The 16,022-nt window shown below is 31.2% G+C and overlaps 2 protein-coding genes across 3 annotated transcripts; one reads left to right on the top strand and one right to left on the bottom strand.

Annotated features, from left to right (window-relative positions):
- Positions 1-2,833: 2,833 nt before the first annotated feature.
- On the top strand, positions 2,834-4,456 carry LOC149478818 (uncharacterized). Its single transcript, XM_089709084.1, has 4 exons — positions 2,834-2,842; positions 3,303-3,523; positions 3,650-3,711; positions 3,786-4,456. Exons 1-4 carry the CDS (start codon positions 2,834-2,836, stop codon positions 3,824-3,826), a joined length of 333 nt encoding a protein of 110 aa, XP_089565210.1. The 3' UTR covers positions 3,827-4,456.
- Positions 4,457-10,193: 5,737 nt separating this feature from the next.
- LOC149478817 (alpha-tocopherol transfer protein-like) lies at positions 10,194-15,415 on the bottom strand. 2 transcript variants are annotated; one of them, XM_089708939.1, is made up of 6 exons: positions 15,061-15,414; positions 13,452-13,608; positions 12,317-12,434; positions 11,801-11,935; positions 11,270-11,483; positions 10,194-10,460 (listed from the first exon to the last, which is right to left on the bottom strand). In XM_089708939.1, the coding sequence occupies exons 1-6, from the start codon at positions 15,221-15,223 to the stop codon at positions 10,306-10,308; spliced, it is 942 nt and encodes a 313-aa protein (XP_089565065.1). In that variant the 5' UTR covers positions 15,224-15,414; the 3' UTR covers positions 10,194-10,305. The 2 variants fall into 2 exon arrangements, with proteins under 2 accessions (XP_089565065.1, XP_089565066.1); XM_089708940.1 differs by lacking the exon at positions 11,801-11,935 and having other exon boundaries at positions 15,061-15,415.
- Between the last annotated feature and the right edge of the window lie 607 nt (positions 15,416-16,022).

The following is a 16,022-nucleotide window of genomic DNA, read 5'->3' as shown; positions in this document are numbered from 1 at the left end:
AGGATTAATGTTAGGCCTATAACTAAAAAAGGCATTAATAAATTTAGGAATAATATTAATAAAAACCTGCCCGTACTAAATGATCAATCCTATCCTAATAGTCCTTGTGAAATGTTTAAAAATCTTTTTAATTTAGTACATAAAGAATTTGAAAAAATATTTAAAGTTAAATCTTTAAATATTACCAAGGATTTACCATTTAGTAAATGGGCGACAGCTAGTATACATAGGTGCAGGAACATTCTTTATGAATTATATGGTATGAAGCAATATAATAAAGACCCATCTTTTCTTAGTTATGTTAGAAATTACTCAAAAATTTTTAAAAAAGTTTGTTTCACTGCAAAGCGTTTGTATATCAAAGAAAAAATACGCGACTCTGATAATAAAGTTAAAACAGTTTGGTCAATTATTAATGGTGAAATGGTTAAAAGCAAATCAAGTAATACCATAAAACTAGTAAATAATGACAGGGTTATTGACAAAAGTGCTGATGTTGCGCTTGCTTTTGAAGAATTCTTCAGTAGTGTCCCTGCTACTATTACTAATAGTTTAAATTCGTCTTCAGCACTCGCAGAGACCTTTTTGAGGGACCATGTTGCGGAGTGCAGTACATTATTTGAATTACGACACGTAACTGCTAATGATATTGTTACTGCCTTTAAGACGCTTAATCTTAAAAATACTTGTGATCTTTGGGGAATGTCCGTAAATTTAGTTAATAATATAATAGAAAATATTGCGAAAAATTTAGCTTCCATATTTAATAAGTGTTGTGACTATGGTACATTTCCTAATTTACTAAAGCTTAGTAAAGTTATACCTTTATTTAAGAAGGGCGATCAAGAAGACTGTAACAATTATAGACCTATCTCTATTTTACCAACATTAAGTAAGGTATTCGAGAAGTTAATATTAAACCAATTGAGTAGTCATTTTGCAAATAATAATTTACTGCACACCAAACAGTTTGGTTTCACAAAGGGGCGCTCAACCACAGATGCTGGAGTTGCACTTCTAACACATATATATAAGGCATGGGAAAACTCAAAAAATGCTCTAGGGATATTTTGTGACCTCTCCAAGGCATTTGACTGCGTTGAACATTGTACTTTGTTACGTAAACTTAATCACTATGGAATTAAAGGAAAAGCCCAGAACCTCATAGCGTCATACCTGCATGATAGGATACAGACTGTAGTTGTTAATGGAGAACGTTCTAGCGGTGCGTCAATTAACATTGGTGTTCCACAGGGGTCAATTTTAGGTCCCTTCTTGTTCTTGGTATATATCAATGATCTTCCCTATTATCTGCAGGATAGGTGTGAAATAGTTCTGTTTGCAGATGATACCTCATTAATTTTTAATGTGGATAGGCATGACCCAAATGTTGACGAAGTGAACAGTGCTCTTTTACACATATCTGAATGGTTTACTGCCAATAATTTATTATTAAATGCCAAAAAAACCACTTGTGTTGAATTTTTACTTCCTAATGTAAAAAAGTTGAACAGAGATATTACCTTGAACGGGGAGGCATTGCATCCTACTGAGTCTACTGTATTTCTAGGGTTAACATTGGACGAGAAACTACAGTGGGGAGCCCATGTCAACACCGCTGCAGGTAAGCTCAGTTCTGCTGCATATGCAGTCCGAAAAATAAGGCATCTCACCGATGAAGATACGGCCAGATTGGTTTATTTCAGCTACTTTCATAGCATTATGTCCTATGGAATTCTACTGTGGGGCAGGGCTGCAGATATAGAAACTATATTTATCTTACAGAAAAGAGCCATTCGCTCTATATATAATTTACGTGCTCGGGACTCACTAAGAGATCATTTTAAGAATACTGGTATCCTTACTGTACCATCACAGTATATATTTAATAATATTTTGCATGTACACAAAAGCTCTGACTTACACACAAGAGTAGGAGATAGACACGATTATGGCACAAGGAACAAGAATAGAATTGAAATGCCATTTTTCCGATTAGCTAAAGTTAAAAATTCATTTATGGGTCAAGGTATACGCTTATACAATAGAATTCCTCATAATATTAAAGAGTTTAGTAGTACTAAATTTAAAACTTACATAAAAAATGTACTAGTTCAGAGAGCGTACTACAGTATTCAGGAATATATGGACGATAAAGACCCATGGAGGGTTGTCGCGTAAAAACCACAGGACAGTTCTTTGGCATATTATGTAGTTAGGTAGATATAAGTTACATATTATGTAAATTTATTGACATTATTTAAAAGAGCAACTATGGAGTTTCTTGCCGATTCTTCTCCATAGATACTGCTTTCCGAATCGGTGGTAAATGTTAAAATACTATGTAATGACGATTCGAAAGTGCTACTAAATAGTAGTCTAATTGAATAAATGAATGTTTGAGTTTGAGTTTGAGTTTAAACGACACTGAATTAATTAATCATTCGCATTCAGTGACCTACAATCGTCGATTAGAATATTTAAAAAAAAAATTAACTCAAATGATGGATTTTTTCACAAGTTATAGTGTTTTCAGGTTTCACACATGACGGACAGGAAAATTTTTTGACCTATTTCGGTGTTTTTTTCCAATTCTATTGAAGTAAATCAATTTTTAAAAAGTATGGGATTAATCTCCATTAAATTATCTCGACAATAGTATGCAAATTATCTTGATTCCGTGAACTAACAAGGCTATAATAATAAGAATAGCTACAAAAATGAGGCGAAAAAAATTTTTCGATCGTAAAGCACTCTCTGATGCTTCGCATCATGAGTCGTGCAATTATTAAGAATAATTATTTTAAGTAAACATTATTCACAGACGTATATTATGTTAAAGGTAATAGGCTGTAATAGGTTTATTACACGTAGGCTCAAAATATCTTTAACAAGAATATTAACCTCCTGAGACCCAGGATTTTTTTCTCTTTATTTTTTAAGGTGATGAATTAATTTTTCTAACATTTACGGCCCTTTTTAAACCTTCGTAATTTTTATATTATTAAAGTTGTCGTGATGAAAATTCTTGACAAGAAAGTTCAATAGTAACACAATACGTCTACCGTTTTAGAAACATGATTCCATGATATTTTCTCGATAGAAAAAAAATACAAAGTTCTCATTGTTATTTTTTTATAATCTCTGGCATCTTCAAAATAACAAACGTAAAGTTACGACTTTTTGGATATTAACTATAAAATATACAACCTATACGTCTACCGATTTAGAATTTTGAAATATGCGATGGTTTTGAAATAAACAAGAAATACTTGAAATTAGCGCGCGACCAGCCAATATAGCGAGAGCCGCCCTGTACCTTCCTAGTTCCTACCCCGATCGCTGCACGAGTCATTCCCGCTACGGCCGTCACACGGGGAACTTGTGTCGCTCGCGCAATCGTAAAAAAGGGTGACAACACGATAAGACAAAATGAGACAAATGGGGACAATAAAGAAAATAAGAAGAAGAAACATAAAGGTTGGAGGAAAAAGAATGCTTACAATTGGAACAAATTAATGAAGTAAGTTGGTTTTATTTTAAATTTGATGATAATTGTATTATAGACGATGTTTGATATGTACCCCTGTTTTAAGTACATAACGAATGTGTAAGATATTTTCATTTATAGCATAGATAATCTTTTCAGAAATCCGGAATCCAGAAGGAAAATAAACCCACTGATTGTTCACAATGTGAACCCACTCCTTCGTAAGTACCTTTATTCAGTCAAAAATGTATGTTATCAACGTTCTACTGGTTTTATCGCATGATTCCATTTTTAGCAAAAATCAACAAAGTGCAAAGAAATAAAAAATCATGGTGAACTTAGTGGAAGTATGGCGGACATAATATGGAACAGGAGCTCATTGGAGTAGTATTATATTTAAAAAAAATACGAAATAATTTCAAGAATTACATTTCTTAGAAGGTGGTAGATAAGTATGTTGTATAAAGAATTTGATGTTGATATTTATTTCATTTATACTTACTACACCTGTGCGGGAAATTGCTTAGTAATAAAACAGGTTTATATTCATATTTACATAGTAATGTGAGTTTTCATTTCGAAAAATTTTGTGTAACTATATTAAATTGAGTTTCTGGGTGATCTGGAAACACAATTGGGCCCGGAAGATGGCGCTGCAGTCACTCCTCCTAATGACATGAACCGATTTGGATGAATATTTGTGTGCACATTTCATTTTTGTGGGATGATTGGTTGATTCGCTTTCACATTAGCTAATATTATGTATTTTTGTTGTTAGAAAGTAAACTTAATTTAATGTTTATAATACATTATTATTGGTATAAATAAGCCAGTGTTCGTCTCACATTGCTGTACCTGCCTACCTACCCTACCAGGGCCTAACTTTGTTCTGGCTATTTTATTTTGATTATTTGTAATGAATAATTACAATTATAATAGAGTGCAAAAAATAAATACATGCGTCAATATATTTTGTGTTTTTTTTTAAACAATTTTTTTATTTAAAAAAATATCATTCCGACCGCGGCTTTGCCCGCGTGGAATTAGGTTATATCGTAAATCCTGTTTTATCCCACAGAAGTGTTCAGTTCGGATAAAAAGTATCCTATGTGTAAATCCAGGCAATTAGCTATATTTTATCAAAATTGGTAATGTAGTCTTGACGTGATTAAGTAACAACTAACAAAAAAATATACAAATTAACATCCAAAGTTTCGCATCAGTTTTACTGTATTAGTGATATCTTCCACTCTTGACTTTGACTGAGAAGAATTAGGGTTTATAACTTCTTTCAGAAATAGTACCTTTCATTTCTGGGCATGGTGTAATATCTACGTCAGCATCAAATTCTATCTAAATCAATTCAGTAGTCCGCGTTATTGAGTACCATTTCATTTTTTCAGAGTAACAATATTTTTTGTTATTTTAAAGATTATTTATAACCTGTATTATTTTGTAATAAAGTAAACATTACGAAATAATAATAATTATTAATAATGTCTAAGTAGTTGTGGGAAAGAAGATTATTTGTTTATAAGCAAGAAAATAAAACCAATAAATCAACAATTGAATAAATGTATAACAATATTATAACTGTATGACGACTCCATACATGTTTGTCCCGAGTCGGCCAGCGGCAGCGCGGCGAGTTTGCAAGAATGACTTCGCGCACACCGGCGTTCGCGATAGCGAGCTATTAGACTCCGCCCGCCAAGCAGTGGATTTTTTTTTGTGTATCGTCTTAATAAAAATTAGCTGTATCTGTTCTAATGCAATTATAGATATTCAAAAAAATGGTAAAAAAAATCTTTCGTGGAAAACTTGGATTTTCTTTATGTCATGTATATATTACAGGGGGTCCCAGTTCCAAGTGTAATAAGTTTATGAAAATGAAGAAAAACTACATGTTTTCTTAGTTATTATATATTTTTAAACTTGAATCTAAATATTTATTATTCTATCCATTGTTCTGTGTCTATTTTTTGTACCTTGGTTCAAAGATAGGTATTTATAAGGGTGAGAAATGACCAGTTCAAGTATTTTGCACCGGCGCGGCGGTGTATTTATATTGTCACGTCCACCCCTAGGTCTTATTTCTTATCCATCCTCTCGGTCAGCCTCCTCTTATGCTTGGTCCACGTCATGTGCGTCCCCAAGATGGTCTGCCAACAACTGAAGATGGCATACATAGTGACGATTCTGTTCTGAAATGACTCATACTCATTAGACGAATGGAAGAAGAATCATTTTCTGGTATTTGGGCGGCTTCATCCGTATCATTTGGGGGATTATCTTCATCTCAAACATTTACTTATTCAATTAGACTTCTAAAAGCAATTTGGAATCGTCACAACAGTATTAACATTTACCACCGATTCGGAAAGAAGTATCTATGGAAAAGAACCGGCAACAAACTCCATAGGTCCATCATATAGGTCAATATTTGACTCATCCAGGTGTTGGTAGATCTCAGTATCTTATAATCCTTGAAAATTATAATAAAATCTGTAACATAAACTAAAGAATGTCATATAGGTAATACATGGGGCCCTTGTAACCAATACCAATTTGGTAAGAATTGAGACCAAATGTCTTACCAGTATGACATAGAAGAAAACATTCATATTTTTCACAAGTTTTAGATTTATCTTACAAAATAACTATTGCGGTTGCAGAAATAATATCTATTATCATTAGATATACAAAGATATACTGCAATATACGAATGGTTCCACTAGAAATGTAAGATTACTGACCACGTGTTTGCCGTCGCACAGCCACCGTCAACTTCGAAATGAGAATACTTCAAATCACTGTCACTTATAAAACCAAAAACCATTTAGGGTGCACTCACACACATCAGTCACCGTCACGGCACGTCACCGGACAGGATTAAAAAAAAATATGTATCAATAGTTCTAGTATGACTCTGTTCCCACACGACAGTCGCCGGCACGAAATCTATCAGTGACGTCACCGGTCAGGCACGTCAAATAATCTTTCCATACATGTATCATACTTTTATCCCCACTCACCCGGTGCCGTCACGTCTCAGTTCAGTCAGCGTCGTGCTACCGTCAATTGCTACATGTTCTCTAGCGTGACACACGTCTAATCACTGACTAACCTGATGTATGTGTTCAATTGTTCAGTCAAACCGGCGACGTGACTGACGGACAACATGACGGTGACTGGTGTTTGTGGATACGTACACAAACCGTCACCGATCAGTCATCGGTGACTTGACGGTGACTGATGTGTGTGAGTGCACCCTTAGTATAGTGGATGACATACCACTACATCGATTTGAGGTATTATTCCCGCATATACGCAAAAGATGGCGTTGAAATATTTTTTTATTGTTTATGTAATATATATATGACCGCAGGCCCCAGGAGGTTAATATGGGAAATTCATTGTTACTGATTTTAGTGGCTGCTCAACTGTTCAGATTTGTAGTACGTTAAAATGGGTTAGAAATATCATACAGCGCCATATAGGTTTATTTTAAACAACTCTTATACATATTATAGTAAATAAAAAATATTATATAAATGTAATAATAATTATTATAATATTAGTAAATTGTATAGATTATCATACAGGCAAAATTATATGCTCTAAGGAAGGATCAGACATCTCGAATACCTAGACGCGTATTTTGAGAAATAGGTCTTAGAATTCACTTACCACTATTTCGCTAATTTTGTTATATTTTGAGATTTTTATATTATTTCATGAACAAAGACATATTTACATCAATACTAATTAACAAATATATTATGAAGAAATAAGCCAGCCTTTGTATCGAGAACTCAAAAATTCACATTATTTAATATGGTACAAAAGATAAATTCGCAACAAAATTGGTAAAAAGCAGGTCATTAATTTATTCATGCATTCATTAAATTGTTAATCCTTTAGCAATGCTTGCAGTTTTTCAGTATATTATAAATCAATACATTCCATAAATTATTCTTAACCGAGTTCAAAAAAAGGAGGACGTTTTCTATTCGGTCGGTATGTTTTTATTAGTATTCTTAAACATAAAACATTGTAGAAGCAACTGCTTCTAACTAGAAGTGGTGTCTGTAGACTCTTTCAAATCCACGTTTTAAATAGCTTTATAACTACTACCTATATATTGTTTATAGTATTTCTTAAATAAATGTGATTTTAATATCGCAAATATTGTTCTACTTTACCAATTCATGCTCTCCCAAATTTTGGAATGTAATTTAATCAGCATTGATGTTGACTATTCTGTAAAAAAATCTAGGACAGGCTAAGTTTATTCTATATTAAGTATTAATTAGTAATTTAATTATAACATTAAGTTGTATTATCTGACGTTGCAAATGAGCCAAAGGTTATAGGTTATCAATTGAAACAGCTGGCGTAGAGTCGTCGTAAAGTCCATTATAAATAAGTAAATAACAAGAGCCTTACTAACCAATATGTAAATTCCTTTTGATACCTAAGTGTAAAAAAACGGAATTTGTTATATTCGTAAGTATATTTATGAATTTACAAAGTACTAAAACGATAAAAGTCTTATAAGATAATTAAATAAATCAGTGCAGTGTAGGGCTTACTTTTCTTTTTGTTTTAGTTATATATTATTAACTATATGTTTGTTACTTTCTAAATTACCTACATATTACATGTGTACATACACAATGTACAAATTATTATCTGTTACCTGAAAAAAAAATAACTAGCAACCTAGCTGTCAGGCTTCGGATATAATATGTAGGTACCTAAGTAGAATCTGATGTAGAGTCAGCGTGGAATTACTCTTGTATAGTGTAGAAGAAATAAGCAGTCAAACTCATATTAAAAAAATTGAGCTCATATACTTATATTATACTTTCTCTTAAATTTAGAAAATTCCAAAGAATGGTTAACGAAATCAATATTTAAAAATATTTTTGATGCAGGAATGTCAATGACATTATTAGTACCGAAAAGTAACAAAATATAGCAAGATACCAGCTTTTTTACTTGAGTTATATGGTATTGAAAAAATATTAATTTGTTTAACAGGTCTTCAGAAAAAAATAAATGTATACAACATTTTGTAATCTGGTGCAGAAATACCACAAAAAAATAATTTTAAAAGACCCCATATGGAGCATGAAGGAATCTGGTAACTTTCGAATTTTTATATTAAAGTAGGAAGTAAGATTTTTAATTCAGATGTTAAAATGCGATTGGTATTAATGACAATAAATGATATCATCGACCTATAAAGAGAAAAAATGTACTTTTAAAAATATCAACTCGTAGTGGTTATACATGCTTTGGTGCTCAAAATAAACTGAACGTTTTTACTCTTATCAAAGAAGGATTTCGTATATAAATATTTATAAAAATGGAAGAAATTGCGTGCTTTTTTTAATCTTGCACGGTTTCTTATCCTAACTAATATTATAACTGCGGAAGTAACTCTTGTCTGTCTTTCGTGAGACCTGTGAAATGACAGGATGAATCATATAATTATGCGGGTTTTTCTTTGAATACGCGGTCAAAGCCGCGGGAGCAGAGCTAGTAATCATATCTGCGAAAGTAACTCTGTCTGTCTATCTGTCACGCTTGAACCACAGAACTGATTTGGATGAATTTTGGTACAGAAATAGTGTGAGACCTGTGAAATGACATAGGATGAATCATATAATTATATGCGGGTTTTTCTTTGAATACGCGGTCAAAGCCGCGGATGCAGAGCTATATGTTTATGTTACAATATTGTAAACACAATACATAAATTAATAACATTATTGTATATCTTTTTTATTGGTTTATTAACACTTGCGTACATGATAATTCGTCATTTACGATGATAAATACTTATTAAGTACTAATGGGATATCTAACCCTCTCCTTTCGATGTCTCTGGTACCTACATCTTTAGAAATAAATAAAAAAAAATGAAGGTTGTAATCAAACCTCATATAAATAGAAAAGTAATTTGGGAAGTAATGTCTGTAATTATTTGAATATTGTATGTAGAGACTTATAACTTACTTAGAACTTCTGATTTCTCAGTGATATACTCTCCTATATTTATTTATATCCTACGGAACCCATATTAGGGCATATTTAATTATTGTGTTGACCTTATCTTTTACCATTTAACAATGAATAAAATGCTTCACAAATAAAATAAAAACTATGAATGGATGTTCCTTACTCAATATTGCGTAAATGTATGCAATTGTTTGCACTTTGGGATTAAAGTTGTCAGTGGATTAGATTATATATTTATAATGAAATCTTACGTAAATTCATAAAATAAAACTACTATGTATTTCCAATACTTAGTTTATGATCATGTTCATCAATAGTAGTTACCAATACCACAGAAATTATTATATTAGGAACGGTATTTCGAAATTATGTTGGAATGTAATTATATCCTCAGAATAATTGAACAGGAATTAAATAATTACGGTGCATTTAGACCAAACGAGCATAGAGCTAGAGCTAGAGCAAGAGCATTCTTTCGTGATAAGTGTAGTGTAAACGAAAACTCGTATTCAGTGTTGTTCAGTATTAAAGCATTGCATATAATCTTTTCGAACGCACTAAGAACAACGAAAGAATGCTCTACGCCTGTTTACACTAAAATAATTCACAGTATTAGGGTTAGAATGAGTATTCGCTTGTTTGATCTAAGTGCACCGTTGTGTAGGTGAGCACAATAATTATTAAAACTCTCCTGGTGCCTGAATTAACTATTTATTTACATTTTAAATATTATATACATACAACTATCATCTCATGAGCATATAACATAATATTATATCTAATATTTAATCTAGTGTCAATACTCTGAAAGTCCCTGGTAACCCCGAATATTCTGCGTTGAATTTTGCTGACGCCCGACGTGTTTCATCAGTACCACCTTTGTACAAATCTTCTATATATCTAGTGAAATCTTCTGATGATAGAACCTCTAGCCATTCTTCTGTAAATAAAGTAAAATTTAAACTATAATATGAATCAATAAATGCAAACAAAATAATAGTATTATGTAATAATAGGTTCACAAATACCCCAAGAATTTAACACATGTAAGCTAAGTAATTGTACACTTAGTTTACAGTTTACAGGTTTATAATAAGACATAAAATAATGTTATTTTGTATTACTTTTTGTGTAAATTCTATGTTTAGTTTTCCTAATAAAAATAACTGCGTTAAAAACAACCGACTTCAAATACAGAAAAGTAAAAAATAAAAAAGATTTGATATTATTAATTACTACATATGTATTATTTAGATGTGCTATTTACTATAAAGGTTTGATGTCGGTGCACGGGCTTAATACTAAGTGCTTAGTGTTTGCTACCTCGATTAAACCCTTTTCCTGACCATACTGGAATTATAATCCCATTCACACCACAAGTATGTTAAATTCTGTATCACGACCGCAAATATTTTGTAGATATTTGTCTTAGCCCCAAAATCGCCAAACATTACTTCAGCCTCTTATGACATAATAACAATATGCATTTAAATATAAAAACTCTTCAAATCACATTCATTCATTAAAGATACATTATTTTCAGTCATGAATACAAAATTACTTGCTATATTTCTATCCAAAAATAATTTTGTAATATATTTTCCGGGCATAATATGACCACAGCTATTTGCATACATAATTACACCAAAGAGCAATGCATTAAAACATTTTTCAGTATTACATCTCAACCATCTACTAATTTGTTTTCACCTGTTAGAATAATGACTACAATTTTATACATTTCCTCACCATGTAGAATTTCAAACGACCGTTTGTTGCCTCCCAAATCAATAGGCAGAACATCTTTGCCAATAATATTGCACACAGCTTCACTAGTTTTATACGTATGTAGCCGACTGACGATCTTCGGTTTCAGAACTTGCTTCAATAATCCTAATAGGGCTTCTATTGTCTTTGACTCTGTGATGATGTGGATCCCTTTGATTCGTAGACCGAAACCGTCCTTCAAGTAAATACATTATTGTAACTATAATAGTTTATCATTTTAAAGCTTTTGAGAGTAATAATACAAAGTTAAGTTATCTAGTAAATTTATTTATATTTATTGTAGGAAGATTATTCAATTATATTTTTAAATGCAAATATTAATTATCCAAACAAAATATAGTAGTTCTTTATATGAGGATTGATTTAATAATTATCTGGTTCATGTAGTAAATTTTTCAAAAGTTATATGCATATTTTTATTTTGAAACTCAAGCCAATTTAAATGTTACCTATTATTAATATTGAATAATGAATAGGCAAATAATATCTTACCATTAGTATAGTTAATCCTTGCCTTAAGTCAACGAGATCCACAATAGATACAATTTTCAATATATTTGACTCAGCTAAATCTAGCACAATTTGAATATTAGCAACGTAGTCATGTAATTTTGCATATTCACCCATCTGAAAGCATAATAATCTCAAGCTTGAAATAGAAATGATACACTATTTGTAGACAAAAAAAATATAATCACTAGGTACATAGTACTATAAAACAAAGTTGCTTTCTCTGTCCTGTATGATTAAATCTTTAAAACTACGCAACGGATTTTGATGCGTTTTTTTAATAGATACATTGATAAAAGAGGAAGATTTTAGTATATATACATAATTTATTAGGCTTTAGACAAAGCGGACGAAGCCGCGGGCGGAGAGCTAGTTAAACATAATTTTATATCAGATAGTTTAAATTAGCTACAAATTAATCCATATTTTTGTAACGTGAAGAAAATTTGTGTTGTAAATGTATGCAATGCATGACTAAATAAATAATACCATATTTACCAAGGCACAATATTTATAAAACAGTAAATATTGTTCTGTGGTCGAGAAATTTCCAGTAGCTTTGATTGCATATACTCTGTGATGATCTTTCGTTAGTTTTGGCAGTAATATGGGAAACCTGTAAATATTATAGTAAATGTTAATTAGATATAAGTAATAGAATTATTAAAATTGAATATTAAATGGGGAAATAATTAGTCAGATGACTAATAAGTCCAAGTATTCTATGCATTTTTAGAAAATAGGTAATAAAACGTTCAGATATTTGAGAGAAAATTTAATTTCCCTTATACATCGTTTCTTTGAGAGAAAATTAATTTTTCCTTGCACAATACAGTGACTTGCTTCATCAGTAAACTGCATATTATTTAACCATTATTGCAAGTCACTAGTAATAACTCATCCTGTAGATAAATCGTTTATTATGATTTAATTGTAGAATAACATATCTAAAACCTTTTGTATTGTGTAAATTTTATGAATAATTATTAATGTCTCGAAATACCTATTTAGTCGGTGAAATTAATCTTTAGCTGATTATGCTGCTATTTATCTTATATTTTTTGTGAAATTGATAATCTCAAGTCAACATTGAAAGTCAATCATAACAAAAAGCCAATTTCAATCGTATCTTTTTATCAACATCAACACAATCGCGATTAAAAATATGTTGTCTGTATCGTAAAACATTACTTTATACAAAATAGGAAAAAAATCTTTCTATTTTTCCAGAGATAATGAACTGGCTGGTTTGAATATTGAGCGTTATGTGAATCTATTATAATCAGTAGCCATGTAAATTATACGTCAGTATGACACCATGTTCCTAAGATAAGATACGAGATAGATGTGTAGATAGTGAGAGGTATTCTCATGACTGTTTGGATTACAAAAAATGGAATGATATTATATAGACTTGCTTTGTTAAGTAGCTTGTCTCTTTAATCGTATAATAATATATTGAAACTTTACATAGGTATGGACTCTAACGACAAAACGCTAAAGGCTCTATTACTAACAACTGTTAGCGATTAGTCATGAACTAAGAAACATAAATAAAAGCAAGAGTACAAGTAAATAAATATTCAAAACCATAATAAATACAAGAGTATTGAATATATTAAAAAATACGAACGTAATTTTGCTAAATTCACAGGTATCTCTTCTGACATCGTAGCTGTTGAAAAACTTCGGTAGTAACGTCCTCAGGGTGCACATACCATCTAGGAGTTTTTTAGCCCGCTCTATTGACCCTTTTGCTGCTATCAATGTAGATTCTAAATAGTGGTCAGCTAGAAAATAATGGTTATTTGTCAATTGTCAGAATGTATATAATTATTTTGAAACAAACATTTAAACCGCCTTCAAATTGTCACAAGTAAGCCATATTTAAATGGAACCATATGGAAGGAATCAGCTTTCAAATATAAAAATTATAATCAAAATTCGTTCACTCATTCGAACGTTTGTAGGTAACAAACAAATAAAAAAATAGTTTCGGCTAAAATAGACACAATATAATATAAACGGATGCCTCTCTCGTAATTTAATTAACGTTAGATTAAAAAAATTATTTGGAAAATCCAAAAGTGCACGCCTCATAATTTTTTTTTAATAAATATTTATTAATTATTATTTTTGTTTATTTAATAACAATTAAACCACATCGAATCAGACCCTGAAAAATGAAAGGGTTCTATTCCTGAGCATACTCAAGCGTAAGAGAAAAAAAAAGACTCGATTAGTAAAGTATTTCGGTCGCTATCGTGTTAACAAGAAAAAGGATCCGCACATACAGACACACGGACGTCCAAGACAGAACTTTTTACACGCTTTATATTAGCTTCACCTGTATGTTTGTATGTTTGTAACCGACTTCTTTGGGCGCGATTTTGACCCACTTTAAACGGCCAGATTTCGTTCAAACTTTGTAGATTTATTGAGGACCGATGACAATACACTAATTTGATAAAATTTTCTATTTTTAGTTCGGTTTTCTATAAAAAGCGTGTTTTTTAAACTGTTTTTTAACTAGTTTAAATAACAAAAATGACATCAAAAATATCATGAACGTTAAAAATAGTGTTTTTTCTTAATATGTGTGTGTATGTATTATCTTACAAGTGCAATGTATGATACATAAAAACATTTTAAGTTTGAAAAATCAGATGTTTTGCGCGAAGTGACAGTAGTACCCACCTCAACGCTTCGCTTATGAGGCGTGCAATAGGTGATTCGTGATTCAGTAAGCGTATAATAATAAATACCTATTATAAAATGAATATCTGATAAAGATTAAGCACTATGATTAATACCTACATAGAACCGTTGATAGAACCTGATGTTTTATATCTTTGAAGATAAATAGTACTTAGACATTGTAAATTATAACGTTACTTCCTAATCCGTTTGTCTAGTGTCCTGTAATCTTATCTGCCTTTTTTGAATTCGTGGGGAAACAATATTTAGTACCCAAAAATAAAATAAATAACATACTTTCTTGTGTTTGTTTTTACGCGACCATTATAAACATTTAAAAATTAACGGAAGACTTTTTAACGGATTGTAAACGCGATTTATTCATTAGGTATATTATTTAACCCAATGTTTCGAACTTTCGAACATTTTACAGCGAGAGTGGTCACGAGGAGACTCCCTATTACAAATAATTTGCAATTATTTTATACTAATGAAGCTGTATTAACATAATTTAAAATAAGTGTAAATACACTGAATCTACTCACCAAAATCTTTTTTCTTAAAGTGTCTCTGTGCCTGTATCCATTCTTTCAAAATAACGAGAGCCTCTTTTACTTCCCCAGGTTTGTGTAAATTAATATCTTTTCTCACAACACTTAAAGTATCTGGATGGAACTTGAGAATTTTATTTTCAGGCAAAACTTCCATTTTTCCGTCTTATCACACATCAATTCTTTATTATTCTAATACTTCTCTACCATATTTGACCTTCAGTTCCCATAGTTGACAAAACACTCGACATAAATTAGAATACATAAAAGAGTCAACAAGTAAATAATTGTTTAAGTGTATGACGTTAAGAACTGGCTGGTACGAATATTGAGCGTTATGTGAATCTATTACAATCAGTAGCCATGTAAATTATACGTCAGTATGACACCATGTTTCTAAGATAAGATACGAGATAGATGTATAGATAGTGAGAGGTATTCTCATGCCTGTTTGGATTACAAAGAATGGAATGATATATAGACTTACTTTATTTAGTAGCTTGTCATCTGTTATTGTATGTTCAAACAGATTTATAGAAATAAATCTCTGGATCTCTGTCAATAGCTGGATTCAATAAATAAATAATATATTGAAACTTTAAATATTATAATTTAAGCAAATCGTTATTTGCTTAAATATATAGTTGTCATTTTGAAAACTCAGATGGTCAAAGCAATGTAGGTATGTTAAAATAAATCACATATTATTTATATAGTGATTGAATATATAATATACTAGCGGTCCGCCCCGGCTTCGCCCGTGGTACATATTTACGTTTTCTCTACATAAAAACCATCCTCGTACTTCAAGGAATATAATAAAAAAAGAATTATCGAAATCGGTTCAGCCGTTCTCGAGTTATGCGCTTACCAACACAATTTGCGACACATTTTTATATATAAGATATATTATATATTTGGTGCATTGTTTTAAGTATTTAACCCTCAATCGTGAC

This window comes from Colias philodice, chromosome 21 (assembly GCF_061535455.1).
Source record: "Colias philodice isolate Cphi_HAF_F1 chromosome 21, ilColPhil1 Martin Lab GWU primary, whole genome shotgun sequence".
In the NCBI taxonomy this organism is placed as follows: Eukaryota; Metazoa; Arthropoda; class Insecta; order Lepidoptera; family Pieridae; genus Colias; species Colias philodice.
The sequence above is the reverse complement of the archived record's forward strand: the minus strand, read 5'-3'. Positions and strand labels throughout refer to the sequence as shown.